Here is a 27,953-nt window from a genome sequence, read left to right on the forward strand (position 1 = left end):
GATACATTGATGAGACTTTGATGATGACATTTATTGAGGATGTTGAGACAACTGACAATGAAGATACACAGGCAGCTACTGTTTGTTTGTTTGTTTGTTTGTTGTTTTACGCCGCACTCAGAAATATTTCAGCTATGTGGAGGCGGTCTGCTAATAATCGAGTCTGGACCAGACAATCCAGCGATTGACATCATGAGCATCGATCTACGCATTTGGGATACGATAACATGCATCAACCAAGTCAGCGAGCCTGACTACCCGATCCCGTTAGTCGCCTTTTACGACAAGCATCGTCGTCGTTTAAGGCAAGTATGGGTTGCTGAAGACCTCTTCTACCCCGGATCTTCACGGGTCCAGGCAACCCCTGAAGATGAAGCTCATTCAGATACTATTAAAGACATAGACCAGGACTTTGACGTATGTTAAGAAGGAAAACAGTCATAAGAAGAGAATAAAACTAAGGAACCAGAAAGACAACAAAACCAACAAATGAAACCCAAGAGAATAGATTAGAAACTGCTTTGGGTACCGTGATGAATGGATTTTCGGAAGGTAATGAAAAGTTCGAGAAAAAGTTTTTGGGTGTTGAGAGCAAGAAATTGCAAATGATTGTTGTCGTGTCTAGACTCGATTGTTTACATCTGGAATATTGCTGAATGCGGCGTTAAAATACAAACACATATTATCACAAAAAACACTACACTGATGATGACCATTTCAAGTTTGTGTATGCAGCTTTTAAGTGACAAAATTGTTATCAGTTTTATGTGCATGTAAGGTCTTTCTATTGTCCCCTGTCTTATGTTCGTTGTTGTCCTATAATCCAGGGAAACAATATGTGGGTTGACGCATATTGTGGTTGAATACGTCAGGGGTGAGAAACCTTGTTAATCCAGATGTACTGTCTAATCCAACTAGACACGCAACTAACTTTGTTGGAGAATAACAGATTAAAACTGAATAAAACGACGATGATGATGGTTTCTATGAATCCTTTAAATAATGGTAACAATGTGTTAAATGTGATTACTTGTATCTAAATTACTTGATAGTTATAGTTTTGGGTTTCCCCGAAGCCACCAGGCATTCAATAAATTCTATCATATTTTGATGTATATCAAATGAACACTCCATGTGACAGTTTGACACTTCATTATTTTGTTCCCTCGTTTTAATTAAAATATAGTATAAGTCCAGCTCAGTTTCAAATTAAGAAAGTCTTATTTGAAGAGACCGGTCTGTGATGTATTCATTAAGTCTTATAGGCTATTTAAAACACTGGGCCAACATGTTTATATGACCGGTTACCAGATGTTTTGGTATGCTTGCCACTGTCAGCAGATCGTAGTGAGCTTGTGTGAAGGGCAATACCACTTCATGTAAGAATGCTGGATAAAAAACCATGCATCCCTTTGTTTGTTTGTTGTTTAACGCCGCACTCAGCAATATTCCAGCTATATGACGGCGGTCTGTAAATAATCGAGTGTGGACCAGACGATCCAGTGATTGACATCATAAGCATCAAACTCCGCAATTGGGACCGATGACATGCATCAACCAAGTCACCTAGCCTGACCACCCGATCACGTTCGTCGCCTTTTACGACAGGCAAAGTCGCCTTTTTAAGGCTGGCATGAGTTGCTGAAGACGTATTCTATCCCGGATTTTCACGGGTCTGTAATCTGGAGTAAGGACTTGAACCGTTAGTTGGATAGCCAACAAGTGTTGACTGTTTAAAACAACAGCGATGTCATGTTAGTTGCACTGCTTTGTTGGATAGCCAACCAGTGTTGACTGTTTAATACAACGGCGATGTCATGTTAGTTGCACTGCTTTGTTGAATAGCCAACCAGTGTTGACTGTTTAATACAACGGCGATGTCATGTTAGTTACACTGCTTTGTTGAATAGCCAACAAGTGTTGATTGTTTAATACAACGGCGATGTCATGTTAGTTGCACTGCTTTGTTGGATAGCCAACAAGACTAGTGTAGACTGTTTAATACTGGAGTGATGTCATGTTAGTTGCACTGCTTTGTTGGATAGCCAACCAGTGTTGACTGTTTAATACAACAGCGATGTCATGTTAGTTGCACTGCTTTTTTGGATAGCCAACAAGTGTTGACTGTTTAATACTGGAGTGATGTGATGCCGTGCTGATAGTAAAGTGATGATAAACTGGGTTATAAAATATGTACTACAACACAACATGAAACTGTTGTGATGTTGTAGTCGTATGTGAACAAAAACAGGTAAATGATGACACTTCGCGATTGGGCGGACACCGTTCAAGGCTGAACCGGTGTTTATTCGAGACCAGCGTTATTTGGTGTTAAGGTTTTTCGTTCAAATGAGGTTTGGGTTAGTTTCAGGAAACTAACTCACGAGATGTCCAATAGTAATTGTGGAAATTGGCTTGAAACTCAGACAAGTGCTGAACTTTGTTGTTTTACGCCGCACTCAGCAATATTCCAGCTATATGACGGCGGTCATAATCCATCCAAGTGATTGATATCATATCCACACAAGTGGGATCGATGACATGCTTCAACCAAGTCAGCGAGCCTGACTCCCCGATCCCGTTCGTCGCCTCTTACGACAAGCAAAGTCGCCTTTTTAAGGCAAGGATGGGTTGCTGGAGACCTATTCTACCCCGGATCTTCACGGGTCGTACCCATATCGGCTTATAGCGAATGAGTTGAGTGGCTGGATGTTGACGTACGATGCTATTCGTTTAAAACTCTAATGCTTAAACATATATTTGAATTATGTAACGGAAAAGAAAAAAGGTGGTTTGGATATTATCATCGTACTTACAAAAAGTCACTGTATACGTTGCAGTATATTTCCTATTTGAATGAAGACTTTTTTGGACCAGTTTTGGGGGAGTTTAGTGTTCATACATGAAATGTGTCTAAATAGAAGTACAGAACGACTTGACAATAATTCGTGCAGTCCATTGCAACAGAAGGGGTGGAAGGTTTTCTCGTGGACCAGTGGACTGTGTGGTCGCCTACTGTCGACATCCTGTACCAGGGTACAGTTGTAACATGATGCTCTGAGTACACAATGGATGAAGCACAAAATGAGTTTTGTGCAGTAAAATAGAACATTATAATGGAACATCTACGAATACAGAGGGTGGGTCGACGTGCCACATAAACGAATACACTTAGAGCAATGGGGGGCACGGGTGGCCCAGTCGTCTGAGGCTCCGCGATTCGCTGTGCAGAGTTGCGTCTCTTGGGCACACCAGAAACCTATGATTGTGGGTTCGAATCCCGGTTCGCCCCGATTATGTTTCTAGGTTTGTCAGCACTATATCCGTGCTCGTGGGTTTCACCGAAGAGGTAAACGTCTGAGACCTGCATCGCTTCGGGCTTTCCTCCCACGTTAAGCTGACACGCCGCGATATAACTGTAATACTGTTAAAAGCGGCGTTAAACCAAACTCACTCACTCACTCACTCACTCTACAGTTTTGTACACACGCAGACAATCCCAGTCTCACCGACCTACATGATACAAAAGCTATCGTTCTCCAAGCGGAACATTGAGACTGAGTGCTATGCGTACACGCTATAGATAGATATTGCGCATGGTTTTCTCTTTGTACATACAACGATGACCTCCAACCTATTTTTAAGCACGGGGAAAGTGTGCAGTTTTCATTCTACACAAAAGATAATCCTGGTACGCACCTTCAGTTCGTGATGACTAATGACTAAGGTAAGTTAGGTAATGACTAAGGTAAGTTAGGTAATGACTAAGATATGTACACCCCTTCCATTCCAAGGCTGTGAAATCATATGATGTTTACGTCAAATGAACAGAATCACCAAATGTGCATTAATTAGTGATATATTTATTTGTTTCTAGCACATCATTTCAAGTGTCTTTACCTGTCTTGGACGGTCAGGACCCGTGAAGATCCGGGTCAGAATAGGTCTTCAGCCACCCATGCTTGCCGTAAAAGGCGACTATGCTTGTCGTAAGAGGCGACTTACGGGGTCGGGTAGACAGGCTCGTTGACTTGGTTGATGCATGTCATTGTATCTCAATTGCGTGGATCGATGCTCGTGATGTCAATCACTGGAATGTCTGGTCCAGACTCGATTATTTTACAGACCGCCGTCATATAGCTGGAATATTGTTTAGTGCGACGTTAAACAACAAACAAAACTTTGCCAGTCTGTCTGCCTGTCTGTTTTTGAAGCAAGGCAGTAAAACATGCAGAATCATTAACCGTGAGAAAACATAGCGTTGTGATTCACTTCAACTTGACGGGTCGATCCCCGGCCGCGTCATGCCAAAAACGTTAAAAGATGGTACTTGTTGTTACCCTGTCCGGCGCTCGGCATTAAGGGGATAAAACAAGGACTGGTCGGCCCGGAGTCAGTACACTGTGTCTGAGTGGGGTATTCATGTTAAATTGCGGCATGGTATCTCAGTGGGCTAGCACTATAAATCGTCATCAGTCCGGACTAGTACAAGCAGCCACGCAAACACGTGCATGCACGTCGCTATATAAGTACAAAGGAACACATGAACTCGTTACTGGTTGGGATCACACAGACACACACAGACACACACACACCAACACGCGCGCGCGCGCGTTCATGCATGTCGCTAAAACCCCATTTCACCTTACCTCTTCTCAGTCTTATGATGTTATTTAAGCATAAATTTATAAATTTAGTGGTTATAACTGAATTATGTAAGATAGGAATAGAAGGTTTCTTCTATAACGCCTTAGCAATATTCCAGCTATGTGACGGCGGGCTGAAAATAATCGATTGGCCCGGCAATCCAGTGACTGACATCATGAACAACGTTTCCCGCTGTCGGGGTAGGATGAATGTAGGTTCAAATTAATGAGGTTTCAATATAGATACAACTTCCATACACGGCCTGGTATATACAGTACTACACAATCAAAAGGCGGACTTTTCTTAAGAACTTTTGGGCACAGGTGGCCCAGTCGTCCAAGGCGCCGCGATTCGCTGTGCAGAGTTGTGTCCCTTGGGCACGCCAGAAACCAATGATTGTGGGTTCGAATCCCGGTTCGTCCCGATTATGTTTCTAGGTTTGTCAGCACCATACCCCTGCTTGTGGGTTTCACCGAAGTGGTAAACGTCTGAGACCTGCATCACTTCGAGCTTTCCTCCCATATTAAGCTGACACGCCGCGATAAAACTGGAATACTGTTAAAAGCGGCGTTAAAACCAACTGTCCTGTGCACACTTTCTTGAATACGCCTTTATTTGGCAGGAAGATATAACAATAAGCCAACCTTGTTGAATTATTCGTACTTATTGACCACATGTTACATTCCCATCACTATATCTCTTGGCGACAGTATTGATAGGTAATACACAAATAGTTTTCCGTTCTGTGATGTACATGTTTTTTGCAAATTAATTGAAAGATAAAAAAAAATGAATTTTACATTTTCTATGAAGAAGGCATCGTAACTAACAGTCAATTTGAATCATGTGACGTTCTAAAAATAGTTATACACACTTGGTCACTATATTTGTATGAAAACAGAATAACGAAAAAACAACGCAAATTCTGCGTCAATGACTAATGGGAGACAACTCTACCAAGGCACTCAGCTTTCTGTGAAAGTGATGCCTTTATGTCTTGAAATCTCTTTCGGGGCGGTCAGGTAGCCTAGTGGTTAAAGCGTTCGCTCGTTACGCCTAAGACCTGGGTTCGATTCCCGACATGGTTACAATGTGTGAAGCCCATTTATGGTGTCCCCTGCCGTGATATTGCTGGAATATTGCTAAAAGCGGCGTAAAACCACACTCACTCACTGAGAGCTATTTCCCCCTAAAACGGAAAAAAACATAAAAACAGACAAATGTGCCGCGTGTATATTTCTTCCGCGTTGTCATGAAGAAGCGTTTCTCCTGCTTTTCTCGACAATGCCTTGATAGCGCTCACTCACACAACCAACACCCACCCACCCATAACTCACTCACTCACTCATTCACTTTTTCAAAAACGTTGTATGTACCTCTTTTACGTTTTGTATCAACGCAATAAAAAAAACTTAAGCCTTGAAGCAAGGGTGTATTCAAGAAAATAACAGATGGGCTGAACGTAAACAGCATAAATTTTATTCTTATTTTAGAACTTACATTGAGATCATGTCTTATTAAAAAAGCTCACACATTTTAATTTAAATACAATTAAAACTGATAACATAAAGTAATTAAACTTTCACGACAAATGTTTAAAATCCAAACGCTGTTACAGATGGTGAAATGCTAATATTATAAAAAAGAATATCGAAAATCTACAGCTTCCTCGTTAATCCGAAGTCCGTTATCTCGTATATCGTTTATGGCGATGGCACCGAATGGCTTCGCTTTTCGGAACTCATTTCTGTCGAACTCAAGATAACTCGGTATATATTCGATCGTTGACATGGTTGAAGCATGTCATCGATCCCAATTGCGTGGATCGATGCTCATGATATCAATCACTGGATTGTCTGGTCCAGACTCGATAATTTACAGACCACCGTCATATAGCTAGAATATTGCTGAGTGCGGCGTTAAGCAACAAAAAAAACAAAAACATATTCGAATATTCCACGGTACTTCGAGTGAACGAGGTTTCACTGTATGCAGAAATACCCCTGCGCACGTCGATTTAAAGAAAGATGTACAAGATTATCGAGATAATTGAGGCGCAAGCACGGGTCGCTTGTTTGGCTAGGGCCAAGAGCCACGCTTAACTTCACACTCGCATGATTCCATCGCAGTGAATAATTTAGTGGACTCCAAACTCTCCCCAAAGGTTCGAATTACGTCTCTTACATATGCCGCCATTTGACCCCTGAAGCACGGGTGCTGCTTTACTTCGTCTATGGCAGCGGGACATTCAGCACGGCAGCTCCCGTAGGAATTACAGTTGTCCAAAACCTTAAAAACAAAAGTCGAAAAATAAATAAATGAAAAGATCCACTGTTATCATACATATTAAAGATGTTTAATACCACAGTCATCATTGTTCCATCTAAACTGCTAGGCAAAGGAAAGTATGCATTTGAAAATTGGATTTGGCCAAAACATTACCAACGTTATCTGACCTTTACTGGGCTGAAAACAGTCGCCGAAACACTTCTACCTTTTTAGTCCAAAACACAACCCGTTGTGAGGCACTCAGTAATATCGCCTATTTTACCCCTATGAAATATATCGCCCTCAAACATAAGCCCGGCAGCGTGTAGCAGGAAGGCCTGTGGGTAAATCGGTGTGGATCAGATAAATTCAACCTGTGATTGATAGCATGGGTACCGATCGACACCCTCGGGTCCGATGCTACACAATCAGCCAGCCAACACACAGTGTGACCACCTGCTCCTTGATGGAAGAAGTTGCTGCGTCCTGAGTAGGAATTCTAAAGGGCGATATTTTAAAACAATAAAAAAACTGCTTCCATTGTTTTAACTTTTTTAAATATATGACTTAATATATAAATGAATATGCTTTGTTTGTTTTCATCAACCCTATTTTGACAGCCTTGTATACGAATACACGAGATTATCAAGCCTCAAAGTGAGATTGACCAATCGGAGAGCAGAACTACTGACACATGAGCCCGTATACCGTCAGTAAAAATCCAAGATGGCTGATACGGACCTAATATGAGACCGTATACTGTTACTAACAGCCATCTTGGATTTTCCAACATCCACCTCATATATTTCATATGGTTATGCTGGTACCGAAATTCGTTATTTGACACTCTTTTGTGTTTTACTATCATTAATGTGATGTGCAAGGACATTAATCTGTTTTTTGATCACGTTCGTGACTTTATTGATAAAGATTATAGTTAACATTTTGAATAAGGTTTGGCCTCTAAGGCTTGAAGAGTGGTCTCCCTTTGACTTCAGCAATGGCTGTCAAACGCTTTGCTTGAAGCACCGATGAGGAAAACTCTGCTAAAAGGCAATATGTGCGATATGGATACCGGAGAATGTTAACTTTTCGGCATAATAAATTCGTTATGGTGTCTTAATCGCTAAGATTCAATAGGTTGACTCACTTATAACCATTGTTCTAAGATTTTGGTCCACTCCTTCCGTGATATAAATTTATTTCGTGATCGACAGAGCCCATATGCTGGGCCCATATTTGTAAAGCGCTAGGCTTCATTTTGTTGACTAAGTCATTTAGTGGGCTCACATTTGTAATTATTTTGTATGGATGTGTATCAATATATATTGTTCTCATTTTGTTATATTGATAGGAAATGTCTTTATAAATTATTTACGATAGGTACACAAAGTCTAGGAAGTTTCAATAACGTCATCACTCTCGTTCCAAAGCAAAATGTTTGCAAAACTAGTTACAACACAAAAAACGTACTTCAAATTAAATTTGAGAGGCAATACCATACAATCCACGTTTTCCAGTATAGCACGTCTCGGGTATTACATTTACATAATACACCCCTTTTATCTGGTGATCAAGTGATAGTTTTCTCAGCATTGTCTACCTTAGGTCAAGTACCTTTTTATTATTGGAAAACAAGAGCTTCGGTAGGTCAAGTACCTTTTTATTGTTGGAAGTCAAGGATATCTGTAGGTCAAGTACCTTTCTATTTAATTGTTGGAAGTCAAGAACATCTGTAGTTCAAGTACCTTTTTACTGTTGGAAGTCAAGAACATCTGTAGGTCAAGTACCTTTGTATTGTTGGAAGTCTAGAACATCTGTAGGTCAAGTACATTTTTATTGTTGAAAGTCAAAAACATCTGTAGGTCAAGTACCTTTCGATTGTTGGAAATCTAGAACATCTGTTGGTCAAGTACCATTCTATTGTTGAAAGTCAAGAACATCTGTAGGTCAAGTACCTTTCGATTGTTGAAAGTCGAGAACATATGTAGGTCAAGTACCTTTCGATTGTTGAAAGTCGAGAACATCTGTAGGTCAAGTACCTTTCGATTGTTGGAATTTAGGAACATCTGTAGGTCAAGAACCTTTTATTGTTGAAAGTCAAGAGCTTCTGTAGGTCAAGTGGCTTTTTATATTGGGAAAACAAGAGATTCTGTTGGTCAAATACCTTTATATTGATGGAAGTCAAGAGCTTCTATAGGTCAAGTACCTTTTTACTGTTGGAAGTCTAGAACATCTGTGGGTCAAGTACCTTTTTATTGTTGAAGTCAAGAACATCTGTAGGTCAAGCACATTTTTATTGTTGGAAGTCTAGAACATCTGTAGGTCAAGTACCTTTCTATTGTTAAAAGTCAAAAACATTTGTAGGTCAAGTACCTTCTATTGTTGGGATTTAGGAACGTATGTAGGTCAAGTACCTTTCTATTGTTGAAAGTCGAGAACATCTGTAGGTCAAGTACCTTACGATTGTTGGAATTTAGGAACATCTGTAGGTCAAGTACCTTTTATTGTTGAAAGTCAAGAGCTTCTGTAGGTCAAGTGGCTTTTTATTTTGGGAAAAAAAGAGTTCTGTTGGTCAAATACCTTTATATTGATGGAAGTCAAGAGCTTCTATAGGTCAAGTACCTTCTATTGTTGGAATTTAGGAAGATATGTTGAAAGTCAAGAGCTTCTGGACTGTAGGTCAAGCAACATTTTACTGTTGAAAGTCAAGAGCTTCTGTAGGTCAAGTACCTTTCTATTATTGGAAAACAAGAGATTCTGTAGGTCAAGTTCTTTTTCATTGTTGAATGTCAAGGATATCTGTAGGACAAGTACCTTTTTACTGTTGAAAGTCAAGAGCTTCTGTAGGTCAAGTACCTTTTTATTTTTGGAAGTCAAGAGCTTCTGTGGGTCAAGTAACTGTACTGTCAAGTACTTTTGAAGTCCATTCTTAGTCCATCAGTCTACAAGCCTATATATTTATTGAGGCGTATTATTCTGTCTTGTCCAAGAGACATATGTTAGGAATAGGTCCACAGTACCAAGCCGAGGTTATTCACTCATTAGATAGTGTAGAGGTATATACCTCCAATGTGTTTATTGGTCACAGTCAGTTTAATCTGTTGTCATGTCAGCGGCATTAGCCATCTTATGGTAAACGGTTGTATAGTCAACGAGCTTGCACATTCGTGCATTGATTACTCTCTGCCTGTGACAATTGGGGTCCAGTTACTTTCGGTTGTCTCTCGTTGATTATATCTAGCTTATGACAATAAAACTGTGAACTTTTACCATGTTGTCTATCATTTCTGTATGTAGATTTGTTAACACCCTTGTCGCAGGACGCTCAGCTCCGTTACACGCGCTATTGCTAAAGAAGTATTTGTAAACTTAAAGCTTGTATAATTATGTTTGTTTTTGAAGATATTTTTTCTTCACACCATACTTCAACAACCGACCAGGCAGTTTTTTAAATGTCATTAAACCACGTGACTACAGAGTAACATCGTTCGTTTTCAAAATTAAAGACAGTCATCAAGTCATACCAAATGTCTTGAAGACATAAAGTGACACATATCGAAAAAAAACCTTTCCATATTAATTTTCATAAGAGCATGTGTTTGTGCATAACTATTAACTAGTGACTGCTATTGTTTGTGCTTCGATAAAAAAAATCATATAAATTTAACATACCTTGTCAAATAGTTGTTTTCTGATGGGATCGGATTGATTGAACAGCATAGAAAAAGAACAGCCGTTGAGTGATCCAGTTTCATCGAAGTTACAAATATCAATATCTCCCCACGTGAAGCAGCTCGGGCTCTTAATCGCCTCGGCCGGGTAGAAGGTGAAAATCCCAAAACACATCTCATCGTATGACCCCTCTCCAAACATGGCAGTTGTGGTTCTCGAGGTGGACCTGTACACGCAGGTGGTTTCCAGAACATCGCCCGCTAGCAGCTGCACGGGAGGGTCGTACCTGGGAACAGAGTACAGAGAAGCATTATTAATTCGGACTCGGAACACAGATGCCTTATGAGATTACGGGCGTTATCAGTGTTACGTATAGACAAGTGAGTGATTGAATGAGTATGGTTTTACGCCGCTGTTAGCAATATTCCAGCAATGTCACGACAGGGGACACCAGAAATGGACTTCACACATGTCGGGAATCGAACCCGGGTCTTCGGCGTGACGAGCGAACGCTTTAACCACAAGGCTACCCGACCGCCCCTTACGTATAGACGACGGGAGACAGAAGAGGGAGAGTGATTCAGTTACATCACGGCGTGTCAGCTTAATAGAGGGGGTGATGCACAACAAAAGATCCACGTCTCACATGTTTACTGCTTTTATGAACCCAAATCTCACGGTGCTGACAAACCAAGAAGCATACTCAGGGTGAAATAGGGATTCGAACCCATATCATGGGATTCTGGCACATCAAAGGGAGGCAACTCTGCAAAGTGATTTGCAGGGCTTTAGATGCATAGGCCATCCGTGCCCCTTGCAGATATGAAATGGTGGCTATAGTGAAAAATAGTGACAAAAATTGCAAAATGTGCTTTTCAAGAAATGTCCATTTTGCCAGTGATAACGTGCTCACAATCAGGGTAAGCTTTGGCAGTACATTATATTGAGCAATGTGTGCAACATGTGTATACTACACTACACACGTAAGGAAAGTCGAAAATACGCGCATATGTAGTATATAAAGCGCTATTGTCAAAGTTCACTGCTTAATATATAACCCCTCGTAGTCACCATTCTTAATCTGGAATCTTCAAGAACAGATAGACTATTCCAGCTTGGTATAGGACATTCTACCCCCTTAATGCCGAGACCCGTGAAGATCCGGGGTAGAATAGGTCTTCAGCAACCCATGCTTGCCGTAAAAGGCGACTATGCTTGTCGTAAAAGGCGACTAACGGGATCGGGTGGTCAGGCTCGCTGACTTGGTTGATGCATGTAATTGATCCCAATTGCGTGGATCGATGCTCATGATATCAATCACTGGATTGTCTGGTCCAGACTCGATTATTTACAGACCGCCGTCATATAGCTGGAATATTGCTGAGTGCAGTGTTAAACAACAAACCAACCAACCAACCAACCCTTAATGCCGAGCGCCAGACAGAGTAACAACAAGTACCATCTTTTAACGTCTTTTGGTATGACGCGCCCGCGATCGAACCCCGGACCTTCGGCTCCCCGGGCGGACGCTCTACCACTAGACCACGGAGGCGGCCGTGGAGAAGAGAAATAGTGTATGAATGCACAGGTGATGGTTGAACAGGGTGTACACAAATTCTTCAAAGTATTGGTAAAGAGAATAACCTCGTCAGCTAGAATCCTGTATCTCGTAATGCTATTTTCAAGCATTCTTGAAATGAAATGATTGAAAAAAAATTACACGTGAACGACTGGGTTGTCGTAGCTATACACGTCATCTGGAGTCAAATCTCGCACTTTCACGCCATTCCGGAACTGTTCCACGTTCTGTTCGTAACCTGAAAAGAAAAGAGGCCTTTACTTTATGGCATCCTATTTAAGGGAGAGTTGGGTCACTAGTAGGCGTCGCAGTTCGCAGGGGAGAGTTGGGTCACTCATAGGCGTCGCAGTTTGCTGGGGAGAGTTGGGTCACTGCAGTAAAAGGCGTCGCAGTTTGCTGGGGAGAGTTGGGTCACTGCAGTAAAAGGCGTCGCAGTTTGCTGGGGAGAGTTGGGTCACTGCAGTAAAAGGCGTCGCAGTTTGCTGGGGAGAGTTGGGTCACTTACAGGCGTCGCAGTTCGCTGGGGAGAGTTGGGTCATTAATAGGCGTCGCAGTTCGCTCGGGAGAGTTGGGTCACTCATAGGCGTCGCAGTTCGCTGGGGAGAGTTGGGTCACTAATAGGCGTCGCAGTTCCCTTGGGAGAGTTGGGTCACTAATAGGCGTCGCAGTTCGCTGGGGAGAGTTGGGTCACTAATAGGCGTCGCAGTTCCCTTGGGAGAGTTGGGTCACTAATAGGCGTCGCAGTTCGCTGGGGAGAGTTGGGTCACTAATAGGCGTCGCAGTTCGCATGGGAAAGTTGGGTCACTAATAGGCGTCGCAGTTCGCTGGGGAGAGTTGGGTCACTAATAGGCGTCGCAGTTCGCATGGGAAAGTTGGGTCAGTAATAGGCGTCGCAGTTCGCTTGGGAGAGTTGGGTCACTGATAGGCGTCGCAGTTCGCTGAGGAGAGTTGGGTCACTGCAGTAATAGGCGTCGCAGTTCGCTGGGGAGAGTTGGGTCACTCATAGGCGTCGCAGTTCGCCACACATGAACTTGGCTTGTGCGGATGTACAGTTTCTGAGCATCATATTTAACACATACTTTTCTTGTTTGTCAATATTATGCCCGATGTTGTCCAAAGCTGTGACGTTTATATGGAGTTTTCAAAACCCCTCACTCACTACCACCTGTTGGTGCCGACTGTTTTCGACAACACCGATGCCATCACTAATTTTCAGAGATCAGTTTATATAATTGTCATAACTAATTTGATATTAGAGATTGTTCGTCGGCGTTTTAAATTTACTGCCCACATGAGTAAGTGGGTTGGGTTTAACGCCGATGTGAACAATATTCCGGTTACATCACGGCGTGTGAGCTTAATGTGGGAGGAAAGCCAGAAGTGATGCAGGTCTCAGACGTTTATCACTTTGGTGCAACCCACGAGCACAGGTATGGTGCTGATAAACCTAGAAACATAATCAGGGTGAACCGGGATTTGAACCCACAATCATAGGTTTCTGGCGTGCCCAACTCTACACAGCTAATTGCAGCGTCTTAGACGTTCTGGCCACCCGTGCGCCTTGTACGTTTACAAACATGTATATACCCAGTATAGGTGAGGTGAGTATATAACACGTGCATGCATGTGTATGGGTGCCTGCTTGTACTTGTCCCGACTAAATAACGCCCTGCTTTCAAGTGCTAGTCCACTGAAATACCCCGCCGTAGTTTATCATGGATACCCAACTCAGACACAGTAAACTCCGAGCCGACCAGTCCTTGTAATCTCCACTCGAAGCTGAACGCCAGGCAGGGAAACGACAAGCACCAGCTTTAAGCGTATATTAGCATGAGGCATTGGCATCCAACTACAATCCTTCCGTTCTCCGGATATGTGCTCTATTAACTAGATACCGAAATACTGATCCCTCCCTCCCTCCCTCCCTCTCCCCCTCACTCACTCACTCACCCACTCACTCTGAAAAAGCTGTACTTACCCAAGTAATGCATATGGTTCCAGCCGGTTAAAAGATTCACCGGTTCCTTGATTAGTTTCCTGGTACATTCTGCAGTACATGTGGACTTCTTGACCACTCGCTGCTGGCCGGGCGGGATGACCAGTTGCGTCTGTCCAGTGCTGAAGTAGGCAGCGTTATTTTGTCTCAAGTTCTTTGTCAGGAACAGCACAAGGCCTGAGCTGTCCACATAGTCGGTTCTCTTCTGTGGATTTGTCCAATGGAACTGTCAGTGGAAAGATTGAAGTAAGTTTGAAAACGCCGCTTTAAACTTACAGTATATCTGTTATATCACGGCTTAATATAGGAGTGAGTGAGTGAGTGAGTGAGTATGTTTTTACGCCGCTTTTAGAGGTATTCCAGCAATATCACGGCGGGGGACACCAGAAATGGGCTTCACACATTGTACCCATGTCGGGAATCGAACCCGGGTCTTCGGCGTGACGAGCTAACGCTTTAACCACTAGGCTACCCGACCGCCCTTTTATGTAGGAGGAACGCCCAGAACCATGTAGATGCCAGACGTTTGCCACTTCGGTGAAATCCAAGAACACAGGTATGGTGCTGACAAACCTAAAATTAAATTTCCAAGCGAACTGGGATACGAACCCACTATCAAGGGACGTAACTCTTCACAGCGAATTAGGTGCCTGAGACGACTGGGCCACCCGTGCCCTTTTCAGTATACAGAGAGCTGTGAGTGAGAATTGTTGAACACCAACACTATTTCAGCAACGACATAGGGTTATGTAAATGTTCCAGTCATAAGGGGGCACGGGTGGCCCAGTCGTCTAAGGCGCCGCGATTCGCTCCGCAGAGTTGCGTCCCTTGGGCACGCCGGAAATCCATGATTGTGGGTTCGAATCCCGGTTCGCCCCGATTATGTTTCTAGGTTTGTCAGCACGATACCCGTGCTCGTGGGTTTCACCGAAGTGGTAAATGTCTGAGACCTGCATCACTTCGGGCTTTCCTCCAACATTAAGCTAACACGCCGCGATATAACTGGAATACTGTTAAAAGCGGCGTTGAACCAAACTCACTCACTCACTCCAGTCTTGACCAGGCAAACCAGTGACTAAAAGCATGATTAAAGACCTTAGTCATCGGGACACGATGCCAGTCAATCCCCACAGAGCGAGCACTAATCATGGGATAATGGGGATCTGTACTTCACCGGGACAGTAACAAAGGTTTCATCAGTCATGACACCAGGTGTTCGCGAAAGGGATATCAATGGTCTGCTCTTACGGTAGCACCTGCCACGCAATCGATTTGCAAACAACGTAAATGTGTGTTCAATGTCTTAATTTCACTGGACCCGTGAAGATCCGTGTTAGAACTGGTCTTCAGCAACCCATGCTTGCCGTAAGAGGCGACACTGCTTGTCGTAAGAGGCGACTAACGGGACCGGGTGGTCAGGCTCTCTGATTTGGTTGATGCATGCCATTGCATCCCAAATGCGCAGATCGATACTCATGATATCACTGGGTTGTCTGTCCAGAGTAGAGTATTTACAGACAGTCGTCAAAAAGCTGGAATATTGGAGAGCGGCGTTTAAAAACAAACACACAAACAAATCTTAGACTCTCCCACCTGCATGTTGAGCATCGTCATCCCTGCCTTCTTGCCAAACTTGAATCCGGCATCCCGATACACGCACTCCCCTGGCATCCCCAGCGTCCACACCTGAAGGGTTTGCTGGCATCCCTGGGACGCCATGTTACACAACTCTGGCTCGGACAGAGGCACGCCTAAATATTCAAAGAGTGAATGAGTATGGCTATTCCAGCAATGTCACTGCGGGGACACCAGATTTAGTTAGTTGTTTCATGCCGCACTCAGAAATATTCCAGATATATGACGGCGGTCTGTAAAATAATCGAGTCTGGACCAGACAATCCAGTGATTGATATCATGAGCATCGATCCACGCAATTGGGATCGATGACCGTGCATCAACCAAGTCAGCGAGCCTGACCACCCGATCCCGTTAGTCGCCTTTTACAACAAGCATAGTCACCTTTTACGGCAAGCATGGGTTGCTGAAGACCTATTCTACCCCGGAATCTTCATGGGTCTGGGGGACACCAGAAATGGGCTTCACACATTGTACCCATGTCGATAATCGAACTGGGGTCTTCGGCGTGACGATAGAAGGCTTTATTCACTAGGCTACCCGACCGCCCCAAATATTCAAAGAACGTTAAAAGACCATCAAAAGGACTCAACTATGCTTTATAGCTTTTGGTCGAATTGTTAGGTCAATTTTATTCGAGTTTTGTCTGGTACACAATCCTGTTTATCACCGGCAAAAATATTTGTTGGAATTAAACTGCCGGGCAAAAGAAAGAGCACGCTTGAAAAATGGATTTGGCCAAAACATTATTATCGTTATCTTAACGTTGCTACTTTGAAACAGTCGCCGGAACACTGTAAACTTAACAAAAGTCATCCATAACAAAAATATGATACCCGAATCAAATACATCCCCATCGAATAACATTTTCTTCTTTGTTTCATTTTTAGCCACCATCAAACATGGCATCCTACATATCTCCAGGGCTCTAATCCCGTGGTTCTTGAATTATCTTCCCTTAATTTCCATTAACATGTTTTATTCGAACGTCGGGATAAGTAAAAAGGAAATAGGTAAGGGGGACTTTCAATTAAAAATATTCTTGAGGGCTTTCTTTTGCGTGTCAGACAGTTTTTCCATCGTGAAATTCTCTAAAACTACATTGTAATCAATGGGGCTGGTCGTCATGTTGACATCGCTAACCTACCATTAAGACTGCTTTGTAACTCGAATTCTGATTGGTCCTTTTGACAAATCCATTTGGCTAATGAAAAGCAAAGGCAGGTAATTCGAGATCAGGAGAACCACGGGAATGGATAAAGAGGCGAGTTTAAGTTTACTAAATTGCGAGCCCAAGATATATAGAGGATGCAAACATATGTTATACTTTCTTTTTCCCCGGCAGTTTAGTTCAGGACACGTGACTATCACGTGATGACAACACAGTCTGGCGGCAGTCGTGAACACGTTCAAACTGTTTCCGTTTCCTGTTTGACTCCAAATCAAATCTTAATATACTTCTGTAAAAAACGGAATAACCTTATCAAAGCCGGTCGTCGTATCACTACAAGGGTTGATTAATAATTTATCAACCTCAACTAGAAGGACTAGCATAACAGAGAAATATTTTGTTTTAGAGATTATCATATTGTCATAGAGGTATATCCACAACTACTTGAGTCAATTGAGCAAATTGTTTTGTAAAATAAGCAAGGGTATGTGACGTTTGGAAAATGGGAAATGAGACATGAGAAAAAAATAAAATTAAAAGAAAAAATGAAATAATTAAAAAAACGAGAAAAAATAAAACTATAAGAAAATATGAAATAATTAAAAAAAACGAGAAAAAATAAAACTAAAAGAAAAAATGAAATAAATAAAGAAACGAGTAAAAATTGAATTAAAAGAAAAATGAAATAATTAAAACAACTAGAAAAATAATCGAAATTTCAATAAAAAAAATAGATATGATAAATAAAAACATGAACAAAGTTGTTTTTCCGCGGCTGCGTTAGGTTTACCTGTAGCGTCGCATCCCGTCAGTGTGATGTGATGCATGACATTAGCGTTGTCGATGAAGGGCTTGCTGCCTATCAGATGGTAGTCAGTGTTGTCATCCAGCATGTCGAGGTCAAAGGTCAGGCACATGTAGCTTGTTTCCTCGGGGGGGACTCGGGTCGGGGGGAACCGCAGCGTTATGTTTATCACGTCTGGTTGTGAAGGAAATACACCGTTATATACACCGTCAATTATATAAGAATTGACTTCAGTAGTTATTGAGCCTATGTATCAGTGAGTGAGTTGGGTGAAACGCCGCTTTTAACAGTATTCCAGTAATATCAGAGCGTGTCAGCTTAATAGAGGAGAAATACCCGTAGTGATGCAGGTTTCAGAGGTTTAATACTTTGGTAAAACCCACGAGCTCGGATGTGATGCGGACAAACCTAGAAACGTAATCAAGTTGAACTGGGATACGATCACAGGCTCCTGTCGTGCCTAAGGGACGCAACTCTGCACGGCACACTTGGCCACCCTTGTCCTCCTTATGGGGGTCTAAGCGTAAACGCTGGTGTGCACCCGGTAGAGTGGATTTACGCATGTTACGTTTACAACCGCACAGATGCATTATAATATCACCTATTATAAATAGGGGCGGTCGGGTAGCCTAGTGGTTAAAGCGTTCGCTTGTCACGCCGAAGACCCGGGGTTCGATTCCCGACATGGGTACAATGTGTGAAGCTCATTTCTGGTGTCCCTTGCCGTGATATTGCTGGAATATTCCTTAAAGCGGAGTAAAATCATAGGAAAAAAGAGATTTTGTAGGACAAGTATTCAAAGGTATGTCATTAACTGTTGGTAAGTTATCAGGATCGGTATTATTACTACTATTATTGGAGAATTTGGTAGCTGTGCAGAGTTGAGTCCCTTTTACACGCCAGAAATTATGATCGTGGATTCGAATCCCGGTTCGCCCTGATTATGTTTCTAGGTTTGTCAGCACCACGTACTCGTGGGTTTCACCGAAGTGGTAAACGTCAGAGGCCTGTATCACTTCTGGCTTTCTTCCCACATTCATTCGTGACCAACTCGTGTTATTCCGGGACAAGCCGAATAGCGACTCGTGCCCTTCTCGTGGCCATTTTTGCGACTGGGTTCCGTCTTAGGGCAAACGGGCATACCTAAAACAATTGTCAACTCGTTGCGTAATGGTTCACATATATTTCCCCATATATATTGCAATTATATTTTTAGATGCAAGACATATGAAAAATCAAAAATTATTTATGAGGGATTATTTGACAAAGAACTCGAAATCATACGCCCATTCTGATTGGTTTGTCGTATTTTCGCACAAACAGTCATCGATAGGGGGACGAGTCTTCTTGCAGGTTACGGAAAGAGGCGAGTGGTGACGAATGCCGTACATTGTAACCACCCGATCCTCACGTGAGTCTGGTCGTACAAACATGGAGTACAGGGGGACCTTATTCTCCCTCTAGGTACTCCACTGTGTTGGGCAATCAAATTTTACCTGGACTGTCTATGCCGTCGCATTTGAATTCCCCTGTTTCACACGTGACGGCCTGGTTTGCTTCTCTGCACTGTTCGCTGCCCCATGGGTCACAGACACCTAAATCATACCAAAGGTCAGTTAGCTTCAAAGACTTCATTCACACGCTCACTCACAACGTTCACGCTGTATTTAACGCTGTGCAGTGGACCCTGTTAATCAGGTAACCCCGCTTTAACATGTAGTGGCAGGAATATCTAACATAATATACATATATAAGGAACATCACACGATTAATCTGGACACTTGTTAATCCGAAGATTTGAGCGGAAATGGTGCATCCATATTAACGGGGTTTCATTTCATAATCAACATTGAGTAAGATTCATGTGGAATATAAAAGCCACTTCTCAACAATTATGTTGGTAGACATGTGAAGGACATGTCCAAATTTGACGCACCAGGGACAAAGATGATGTCCATTGCGATTCCCTATTTTGACTTGTACACTATGTTCCCATTTTCAGATGTACAATTGATTTGCCTTTGCATGTGTTTGTGACCAGTACCACCGGATACTCTCCCCTTTTCGCGAAAACCTGGTATCATCACTAATTTGATAGTGATTTATAAACACATGCTCATGATATAGTCGGTATCGTACTATCGACTCTGCTTTGTGCAGATATTTCTATTGGATATAGAAGGGTTTGTCGCTTTATTTAATAAACAGAATGGTCCTTCGTAAATAATACAACGTCTAACCAGGGCTGGAGGGCCTGACGAGACGGAGATTAACCTTGTGGACCTGCACATGTTTATATAGACAATCTGTATAGTTGGACACCTTTTCCTGATGCAGAAAATCATCTTTCTAATATGTTGTTGTAATCAATCTAGCAAACCTACTGCAGTGCAAATCGGATAGTGGCATGGTAGTTAAAGCGTTCGCCCGTCACGCCGAAACCCTGAGTTCCCAAATATAGTCATGTCCAAACCAGAGAGGGTCAGTCGGCGATGTCGTATTGTGTTACCTGGATGGGTTAGGCCACTTGAAGTAGACGGGAACGTTCCTTTCGTCCAGATACAATCAGGGTCACCCAGCTCTTGACCATTGGTCATTCCATCCCCATCCGAGTCCAGGCGACACAACTCCGGCGTCCACTGATATCATACATGGTGAATTTGATTAACTTGCTAACCACACTTTTTGTTTGTTTTTTGTTTTTTTATTTTTTGTTAAACGCTACACTAATCAAACGTAGACCACGGGGGCTTGTAAATAACATAGTCTGGATCTGATAAACTAGTGATTGGTATTATGTGAGGAGAGGTGAAATGGGGTTGAACGTCGCGTCCAAGATTATTGCACTTACATAGCGACATGTATGAACCCGGAACCCCCCCCCCCCCCCCCCCCCCCCCCCCCCGACCCGCGTAGGTTGCTGGGGACCTTTCCTAAACTGGAATCGACACGACCCGCGTAGGTTGCTGAGGACCTTTCCTAAACCGGAATCGACACGACCCGTGTAGATTGCTGGGGACCTTTTCTAATCTGGAATCCACGACCAGCATAGGTTGCTGAGGACCTTTCCTAAACCGGAATCGACACGACCCGCGTAGGTTGCTGGGGACCTTTTTTAATCTGGAATCGACACGACACGCGTAGTTTGCCGAGGACCTTTCCTAAACCGGAATCCACACGACCAGCATAGGTTGCTGAGGACCTTTCCTAAACCGGAATCGACACGACCCGTGTAGGTTGCTGAGGACCTTTCCTAAACCGGAATCGACACGACCCGCGTAGTTTGCTGAGGACCTTTCCTAAACCGGAATCGACACGACCCGTGTAGGTTGCTGAGGACCTTTCCTAAACCGGAATCGACACGACCCGCGTAGTTTGCTGAGGACCTTTCCTAAACCGGAATCGACACGACCCGTGTAGGTTGCTGGGGACCTTTCCTAAACCGGAATCGACACGACCCGCGTAGGTTGCTGAGGACCTTTCCTAAACCGGAATCGACACGACCCGCGTAGTTTGCTGGGGACCTTTTCTAAACCGGAATCGACACGACCCGCGTAGGTTGCTGGAGACCTTTTCTAATCTGGAATCGACACGACCCGCGTAGGTTGCTGGAGACCTTTCCTAAACCGGAATCGACGACCAGCATAGGTTGCTGAGGACCTTTCCTAAACCGGAATCGACACGACCCGCGTAGGTTGCTGGGGACCTTTTCTGATGTGGAATCGACACGACCCGCGTAGTTTGCTGGGGACCTTTTCTAAACCGGAATCGACACGACCCGCGTAGGTTGCTGGGGACCTTTTCTTATCTGGAATCGACACGACCAGCATAGGTTGCTGGGGACATTTTCTAATCTGGAATTCCCACGACCAGCACTGCCACCAAAATGGCAAACGATTACTAAGTATAAACAAGCTTTCGTCCCACATTGAGCTGACACCATGATATTTTTGAAACTCACTTATGACCATTTTCAAGTAGTGGCCCAGTCGTCTAAGGCCCCGCGATTCGCTGTGCAGAGTTGCGTCCCATGGGCTTCGAACCCCGGTTCGCTCCGATTATGTTTCTAGGTTTGTCAGCACCATACCCATGCTCGACGGTTTAACCGTAGTGGTAAACGTCTGAGAACTGCATCACTTCGGGCTTTCCTCCCACATTAAGCTGACACGCCGTGATATAACTGGAATACTGTTGAAAGCGGCGTAAAACGCAACTCACTCACTCACTCTTTCATTACGGTTCCTTACGAAAAACAGGAATACTTCAGTACCCAATCTTCCCGAGGCAAGGGAGTTAACTGACTATAAAACTAGACCGAACTAGGCTGGTGTTATGGAGTTACATTTTGACTGGACTAACGAGTTTATGCATAGTCCAATCAAAATCGCTCAACGAAATCGAAATCTGGTTCCTAAACTGTCGCGCAGATTTCGGTCGATTGCAGGATTTGCAAAGCATATTTTCTCAACCTTTTCATGTTTTTTATCAAGGTCCTCCCGTGAATTGATGCACTTCGCAATGTAAGACCCGTTTTGTCACAATATAGATCTTGATTATCGATCAGATCGTCTTTGTTTGAAACAAATACAAGTGATGGAATCTGATTGGCCAATAGGACAGGCTGAGAAGGAACATAACTCGTAATAACCACTGGTGGCGCTACGCCCAGGAATTCCAGCTAAGTTCGGCAAGGGTGGAAACTGGACTTTTAAAGTCAGTTAACTCTCGTGCCCAGGGAAGATATCAGTATACCCATGTGGAAAAATAACTGTTGTGTCTATTTCTGTGTTTTAGCTTACGCTGTGATAACGGGCGAAGTCCTGTCCAAATGGGTTCTTTTGTCCGCCCCCTAGAGGGTTGGCGTGCCCGACCCCCCACCATAAGTAGTTGGGTTTACATGGGTGGGGCACGTGATTTCCGTTCGGGATCTCGTCCTGGTAGAAGCGGTAGGCGGATGTAGTCGCCACCAGCAGGAGAAAGGTCAAAATGCTGATATAAAGGAAAAAGAAGAAGTTGTTTGTTAAGCATTTACATCTTGGGTCCATGACCCAAAGTTATCTTGGCACTAAGGGACTGGGATTTTGTTTGGAGACAAGATATTTTTTCAGCTAAAGATCAGATAGCTTTTAATTATAAATATTAGCCTTGATATTTAAAAAAAAAATTGTTGAAGACAATTCCTTTGTTTTCCAACAGTATAAAGCATCATTATTTTGTTCAAGCTTTATCGGGGACAATTTCAGAAGTATGTTATAAAATCGAATAAGTGCATGATTTCATTAAGCAGGTATGGTTTTACGGCGCTTTTAGCAATATTCAATCAGCAATTAGCAATCTTTACCAACACCTTGACAACGTCTACAAGATGAAAAACCAGATTTAATTATTTATTTGGCTGTCCTTCATACATTTGCAGCAGCTTCATGCAATTGATGATAAAAAGATATGCATTTCCAATACACCATACAATTAGTTGTTTAAACATCAACCTAAAGATTGTTTTATAAAACCCAATAAGGTATCATTTTCAAAAGCTTCATAATGTAGAAAATCCAACATCGCCCAAGTATATATTTACCTAACGTGTTGCTTATGAATGAAATAACATAAGAATGTCTTTGTTGTGACTTCAGATACCCCCAAGAACAACACAATATGTCGTGTACACTCTATTTCTAGAATTAACAACGATACAAAAGATTTCAATTCTTAATGTAGCCCTAAACTCCTTGCAACAAGATGTGCTGAATTGTCCCTTGCCAGTGTCCCGGCGTCGGGTGGAGGATGGCGTCGGGTGGAGGATGGCGTCGGGTGGAGGCTGGGGTGGGTGTGGTGGTGGTTGACAGCTTCTCTAGGTCTGGGGTTTTGCTGTACAATGGCTTAACATGTTGAGAGCATGAATTGCACATGCCACTATATGCAGTGGTGAAGTGAGGTGAGGTGAAATGGGGTCGCGATGCTTGTACTTGTCCGGACTTATGCCGATTTTATATTTATATTGCTAGGTCACTGAGATACCATACCACATTTCTAACATTAATACCCGACTCAGACACTGTATACTGACTCCAAACCGACCAGTCCTTGCTCAGCGCCAGATAGGGTAACAACAAGTACCATCTTTTAACGTCTTTTGGTATGACGCGCCGGGGATCGAACCCCGGACCTTTCGCTCTCCGGGCGTTCGCTCTACACTGGACTCTTATACATTAGTGAGATATGAAGAACATTTGAGTTTGAAGAAGAAAACAACACCTGCATATTTCAACGGTACCCCGAAGACCCGTGTTCGATGTGTCAAGCCGATTTCGGGTGTCCCAAAGCCTGCTATTGCTGGAACATTGCTAAAGTCGGCATAAAATCATACTCACTCACTCTTGGTAGCCATCCCAATTGTTTCAACGCCAGTGTTTTGCAATAAAGTAGCATCTAGATGTATTTACCCCAGATAGGTCATGACGATGCCCCGCTCCGCGTTTTCACAACGTTATAGCACCTTCAGCTCTCCCCTGTAGACTTGCTCCGTCCTCCGTTGACGAATACAAACACAACTGTGTGCATAATCGAGAGTCGGTGTGGGTATATGGGCTTCAATGACTCAGGTGGTATTAATAGTATGTGTACCTGTTTGAATATTCGGACGACGGTGGGTCTACTTTCAAGTTTAACCTTATAAGGAAGTTTTTATGATCGAATTATATTCATGCTTGATTATAGAAATGAACTCTGCCTGCATTGGCCTATTTAATTTATTGTATACATTATGTCGTAGCAGGCGTTTCTTTGCAGTCTCTTCATATTGCTCAGTTTTAAATTTTTAAAAACCACTCTATACATATAATAATTATGTTAGCTATCTACTAGCCGAAGACAGTGTTTTCTTTGGTTTCAAGAGGGTAAAGAAATTGTGTTCTGATAAAATCAAACACATGTCGCTTCTTGCGAAAAGTTTCGTACAATTCCCTGCCGTCATCAGATGGCCAACCAAGTTGACTCTCGATCTATTTTTGACCAATCACGAAAGGCGCACACAGTATGGAAGATGACGTTCTTCTCAATTCTTTGGTTGTCATTTCTTTGAAGCAGAAAAACAATTTATTGATAACAACTTCTTTATTATACAGTAATAGCAACGTTTCGGTATAGATATTTATACCGTTGTCTATTACTGTATAACAAAAGAATTATTATCCATATGTTTTTGTCAACGTTGTCAACATTCGTCTTTGGTAGGAAAACTAGTTGGCCATGTTGAAAGTTATAAAAAGATCGCCGCTTCGCTGTGCAGAGTTGCGTCCCTTGGGCACGCCAGAAATCTATGATTGTGGGTTCGAATCCCGGTTCTCCCCGATTATGTTTCTAGGTTTGTCAGCACCATACCCGTGCTGGTGGGTTTCACCGAAGTGGTAAACGTCTGAGACCTGCATCACTTCTGGCTTTCCTCCCAAATTAAGCTGACACGCCGTGATATAACTGGAATACTGTTAAAAAAAACTCACTCACTTACATAAAGATAAAACTGTGCTCAGGTTGGTTTTAAGGATGAGAAACAGGAAACTTTTGAATGTTTTCCACAGCACTGAAACAAATGTGTGTCTCCTTGGGCAAGTGACTTCGTTCGAAATATGCCTCTACCCAGTCGCAAATGGGTACCCGGTAGAAAGAGAGAGTAAGGTGATTGCTATCCAAATGGAACTAAAAGAGCCAATTTGGATTGCATATTCATCAGAGAAATGAAAATGAAATTCAAGTTCATACTGATCCCTTCCCCGAGATAATAATATAGCACTTAGAGTATGCCTCAAACGGAAGGATTTGACGCGAAATAGATGTACAATTTATTATCAATAGGTTGGTTTTTTTTAAAAGTTTATTTCAGATTGAGAGATGATTCTAATAATTGCAAGTTCAAATTTCAGTACATACATGATTCATTGATTATAACTAAGTTATTTCAAGGTATGTTGCAATAGTTAGATTCAGAGCGACGAAGCAAGTGCCCCTGAACTATACATCAACGGTACTGTTGTCAAAATGTTCAAACATTACACAAAGGCACCTACTCGTTGCCACACCCAGAATTTGATATCTAGGACAGGGTAAACATGTCTAGCCGCATTGCGACAGAATACAAATATGTCCTGTAACCGTAGCTGTGTCCGTGGACTGGTTAAGTCATGTGCCATGGCGTTCCCTGCTCAGCCCACAATCCACAATCCAGTGTTAACCCTCGTGGGTCACGTGCTCATACCCGTTGATGACGTCATAGGTACTAATAGATTTACTGTTGACTGCATTGGCGTTGTCCTGTCCGTTTTGTTTGGTGTTTAACGCCACACTTAGCAAAATCCCAGGTATATGACGGCGGTCTGTAAATAATCGAGTCAGAACCAGACAATCCAGTGATTGACATCATGAGCATCGATCTACACAATTGGAATACAACTGGATGACATCAACCAACTCAGCGACCACCCGATCACGTTAGTCGCCTCTTGCGACAAGCATAGTCGCCTTTTACGACAAGGACTGGTTGCTGAAGACCTATTCTGACCCGGATCTTTACGGATCCATTGTCCAGATATCAACTCTAGTCATTGAATAGCGATAGTGAGTGAGTGAGTTAGTGAGGGGGAGAGAAGGGTTCTATGCTACTCATAAATGCAGCCAGTAATTAACGCGTGTAGAATACAGTAAAACCCTGTTACTCCGATAGATACCCCTGCATTTGTCCGGTTTAACAAATATCCGGATTAACGAATTAGTGTAAAGAGTACTACCCCATGTATGTGTAGACGTTTAGATTACTGGGGTTTCACTGTACATTCAACTCCAAAAGATACGTGAAGCTTTCCTTGAGAATTTGAAATGGTAAATGTATCATGCTATACAAAAATGTGTTTAAAAAAAAACAGTTCAAAATTGGCAGGGTTATAGTAAAATATTTCATTTCACTTGCTGCAAAATGTCATGAACTTCATGTATGATTCAAGGTCACATCGACGTTTAAAAGTCACACAAAGAGTGTTTTTATAGACATATTCAGTAACGGGTATGACCTCCGACTTTGCTTCAAAAAAGGTTTCTAATGACTTGGTGATAGGTTTGTGATTGTTGGAATGTTTAGATGCGGTTACCGTATCCTCTCATCTTGTCATCGTGAATGAATAGTATGAATATCAATCTCTTCCTAAATCACCTATCTAACAGCTATGAAATAGAAAATGAATACCATTTTTTGTAAATTTGTCCTTTATAAAAGTAGTAGAGAAAATTAAATTCCAACATGTTACCATGTACAACCATCTGTCCCAAACTTTATCAGTCTTTTATCTTCCAGAAATGATTGTGTTATTAAAAACCTGTCCATATGTTTAAAAAGACATTTACCTATGTGGTGAGGTGAGGTGAAATGGGGTTTAACGTCGCGTCCAAGATTATTGCACTTATATAGCGACGTGCATGCACGTGTATGTGTGTTTGTGTGGCTGCTTGTACTAGTCCGGACTGATGCCGATTTATAGTGCTGGCTCACTGAGATACCATGCCGCAGTTTAACATGAATACCCCACTCAGACACAGTATACTGACTCCGAACCGACCAGTCCTTGTTTTATCCCCTTAATGCCGAGCGCCAGACAGGGTAACAACAAGTACCATCTTTTAACGTCTTTTGGTATGACGCGGTCGGGGATCGAACCCCGGACCTTCCGCTCTCCGGGCGGACGCTCTACCACTAGACCACGGAGGCGGTCCCATTTACCTATGTAAATACAAATGTAAAAAAAGATGAACGTTTGTTGTAACAAGATTTGTGCATGTGCATAGCATATATTATTCCTGTGAATGAACTGTGGGTCATGTGGCCTTCATTCATGAATAAACCTCCTCCTCTTCTTCTTCTTCTTCTTCCTCTTCTAAATAGCCATACTTGATTTCATGGAAGGTGAACGTTAAACTTGAAAAAAGTTTTAAAAAATTACCACCGGTTTTGGTTTTCGATCTGGAATCCTGTTCCCACCAGGACTTGTAACCAATCTGAGATGTAGAGGTGCGCTAAAATGAACAATTTCAAACGTCGCTCACACTGGTGACTTTATAGAGAAACTACCGTGGCCCATAAGGGACGTGGAGTCTGCTTTTCAATATTTTGATATTTCACTTACTTTTATCATAA

The 27,953-nt window shown here is 42.6% G+C and overlaps 1 protein-coding gene across 2 annotated transcripts; it reads right to left on the minus strand.

The window, feature by feature from the left end:
- Positions 1-6,122: 6,122 nt before the first annotated feature.
- On the minus strand, positions 6,123-24,340 carry LOC139459685 (tyramine beta-hydroxylase-like). Of its 2 annotated transcripts, none has more exons than XM_071241306.1 (10): positions 24,220-24,340; positions 22,576-22,765; positions 20,286-20,415; positions 19,273-19,371; positions 17,762-17,950; positions 15,759-15,916; positions 14,148-14,391; positions 12,311-12,407; positions 10,591-10,876; positions 6,123-6,936 (listed from the first exon to the last, which is right to left on the minus strand). In XM_071241306.1, exons 1-10 carry the CDS (start codon positions 24,231-24,233, stop codon positions 6,727-6,729), a joined length of 1,617 nt encoding a protein of 538 aa, XP_071097407.1. In that variant the 5' UTR covers positions 24,234-24,340; the 3' UTR covers positions 6,123-6,726. The 2 variants fall into 2 exon arrangements, with proteins under 2 accessions (XP_071097407.1, XP_071097406.1); XM_071241305.1 differs by having other exon boundaries at positions 24,148-24,229.
- Between the last annotated feature and the right edge of the window lie 3,613 nt (positions 24,341-27,953).

This window comes from Haliotis cracherodii, unplaced genomic scaffold, assembly GCF_022045235.1.
Source record: "Haliotis cracherodii isolate W230 unplaced genomic scaffold, xgHalCrac1.p SCAF_13, whole genome shotgun sequence".
NCBI classification, from domain to species: domain Eukaryota; kingdom Metazoa; phylum Mollusca; class Gastropoda; order Lepetellida; family Haliotidae; genus Haliotis; species Haliotis cracherodii.

Coding starts and splice junctions, on each gene's coding strand:
- LOC139459685 (XM_071241305.1), bottom strand. Junction 19,372..20,285: donor AAGTGGCCTAACCCATCCAG/GTAACACAATAC, acceptor GGTATGATTTAG/GTGTCTGTGACCCATGGGGC. Junction 14,392..15,758: donor TGACGATGCTCAACATGCAG/GTGGGAGAGTCT, acceptor TTCCACTGACAG/TTCCATTGGACAAATCCACA.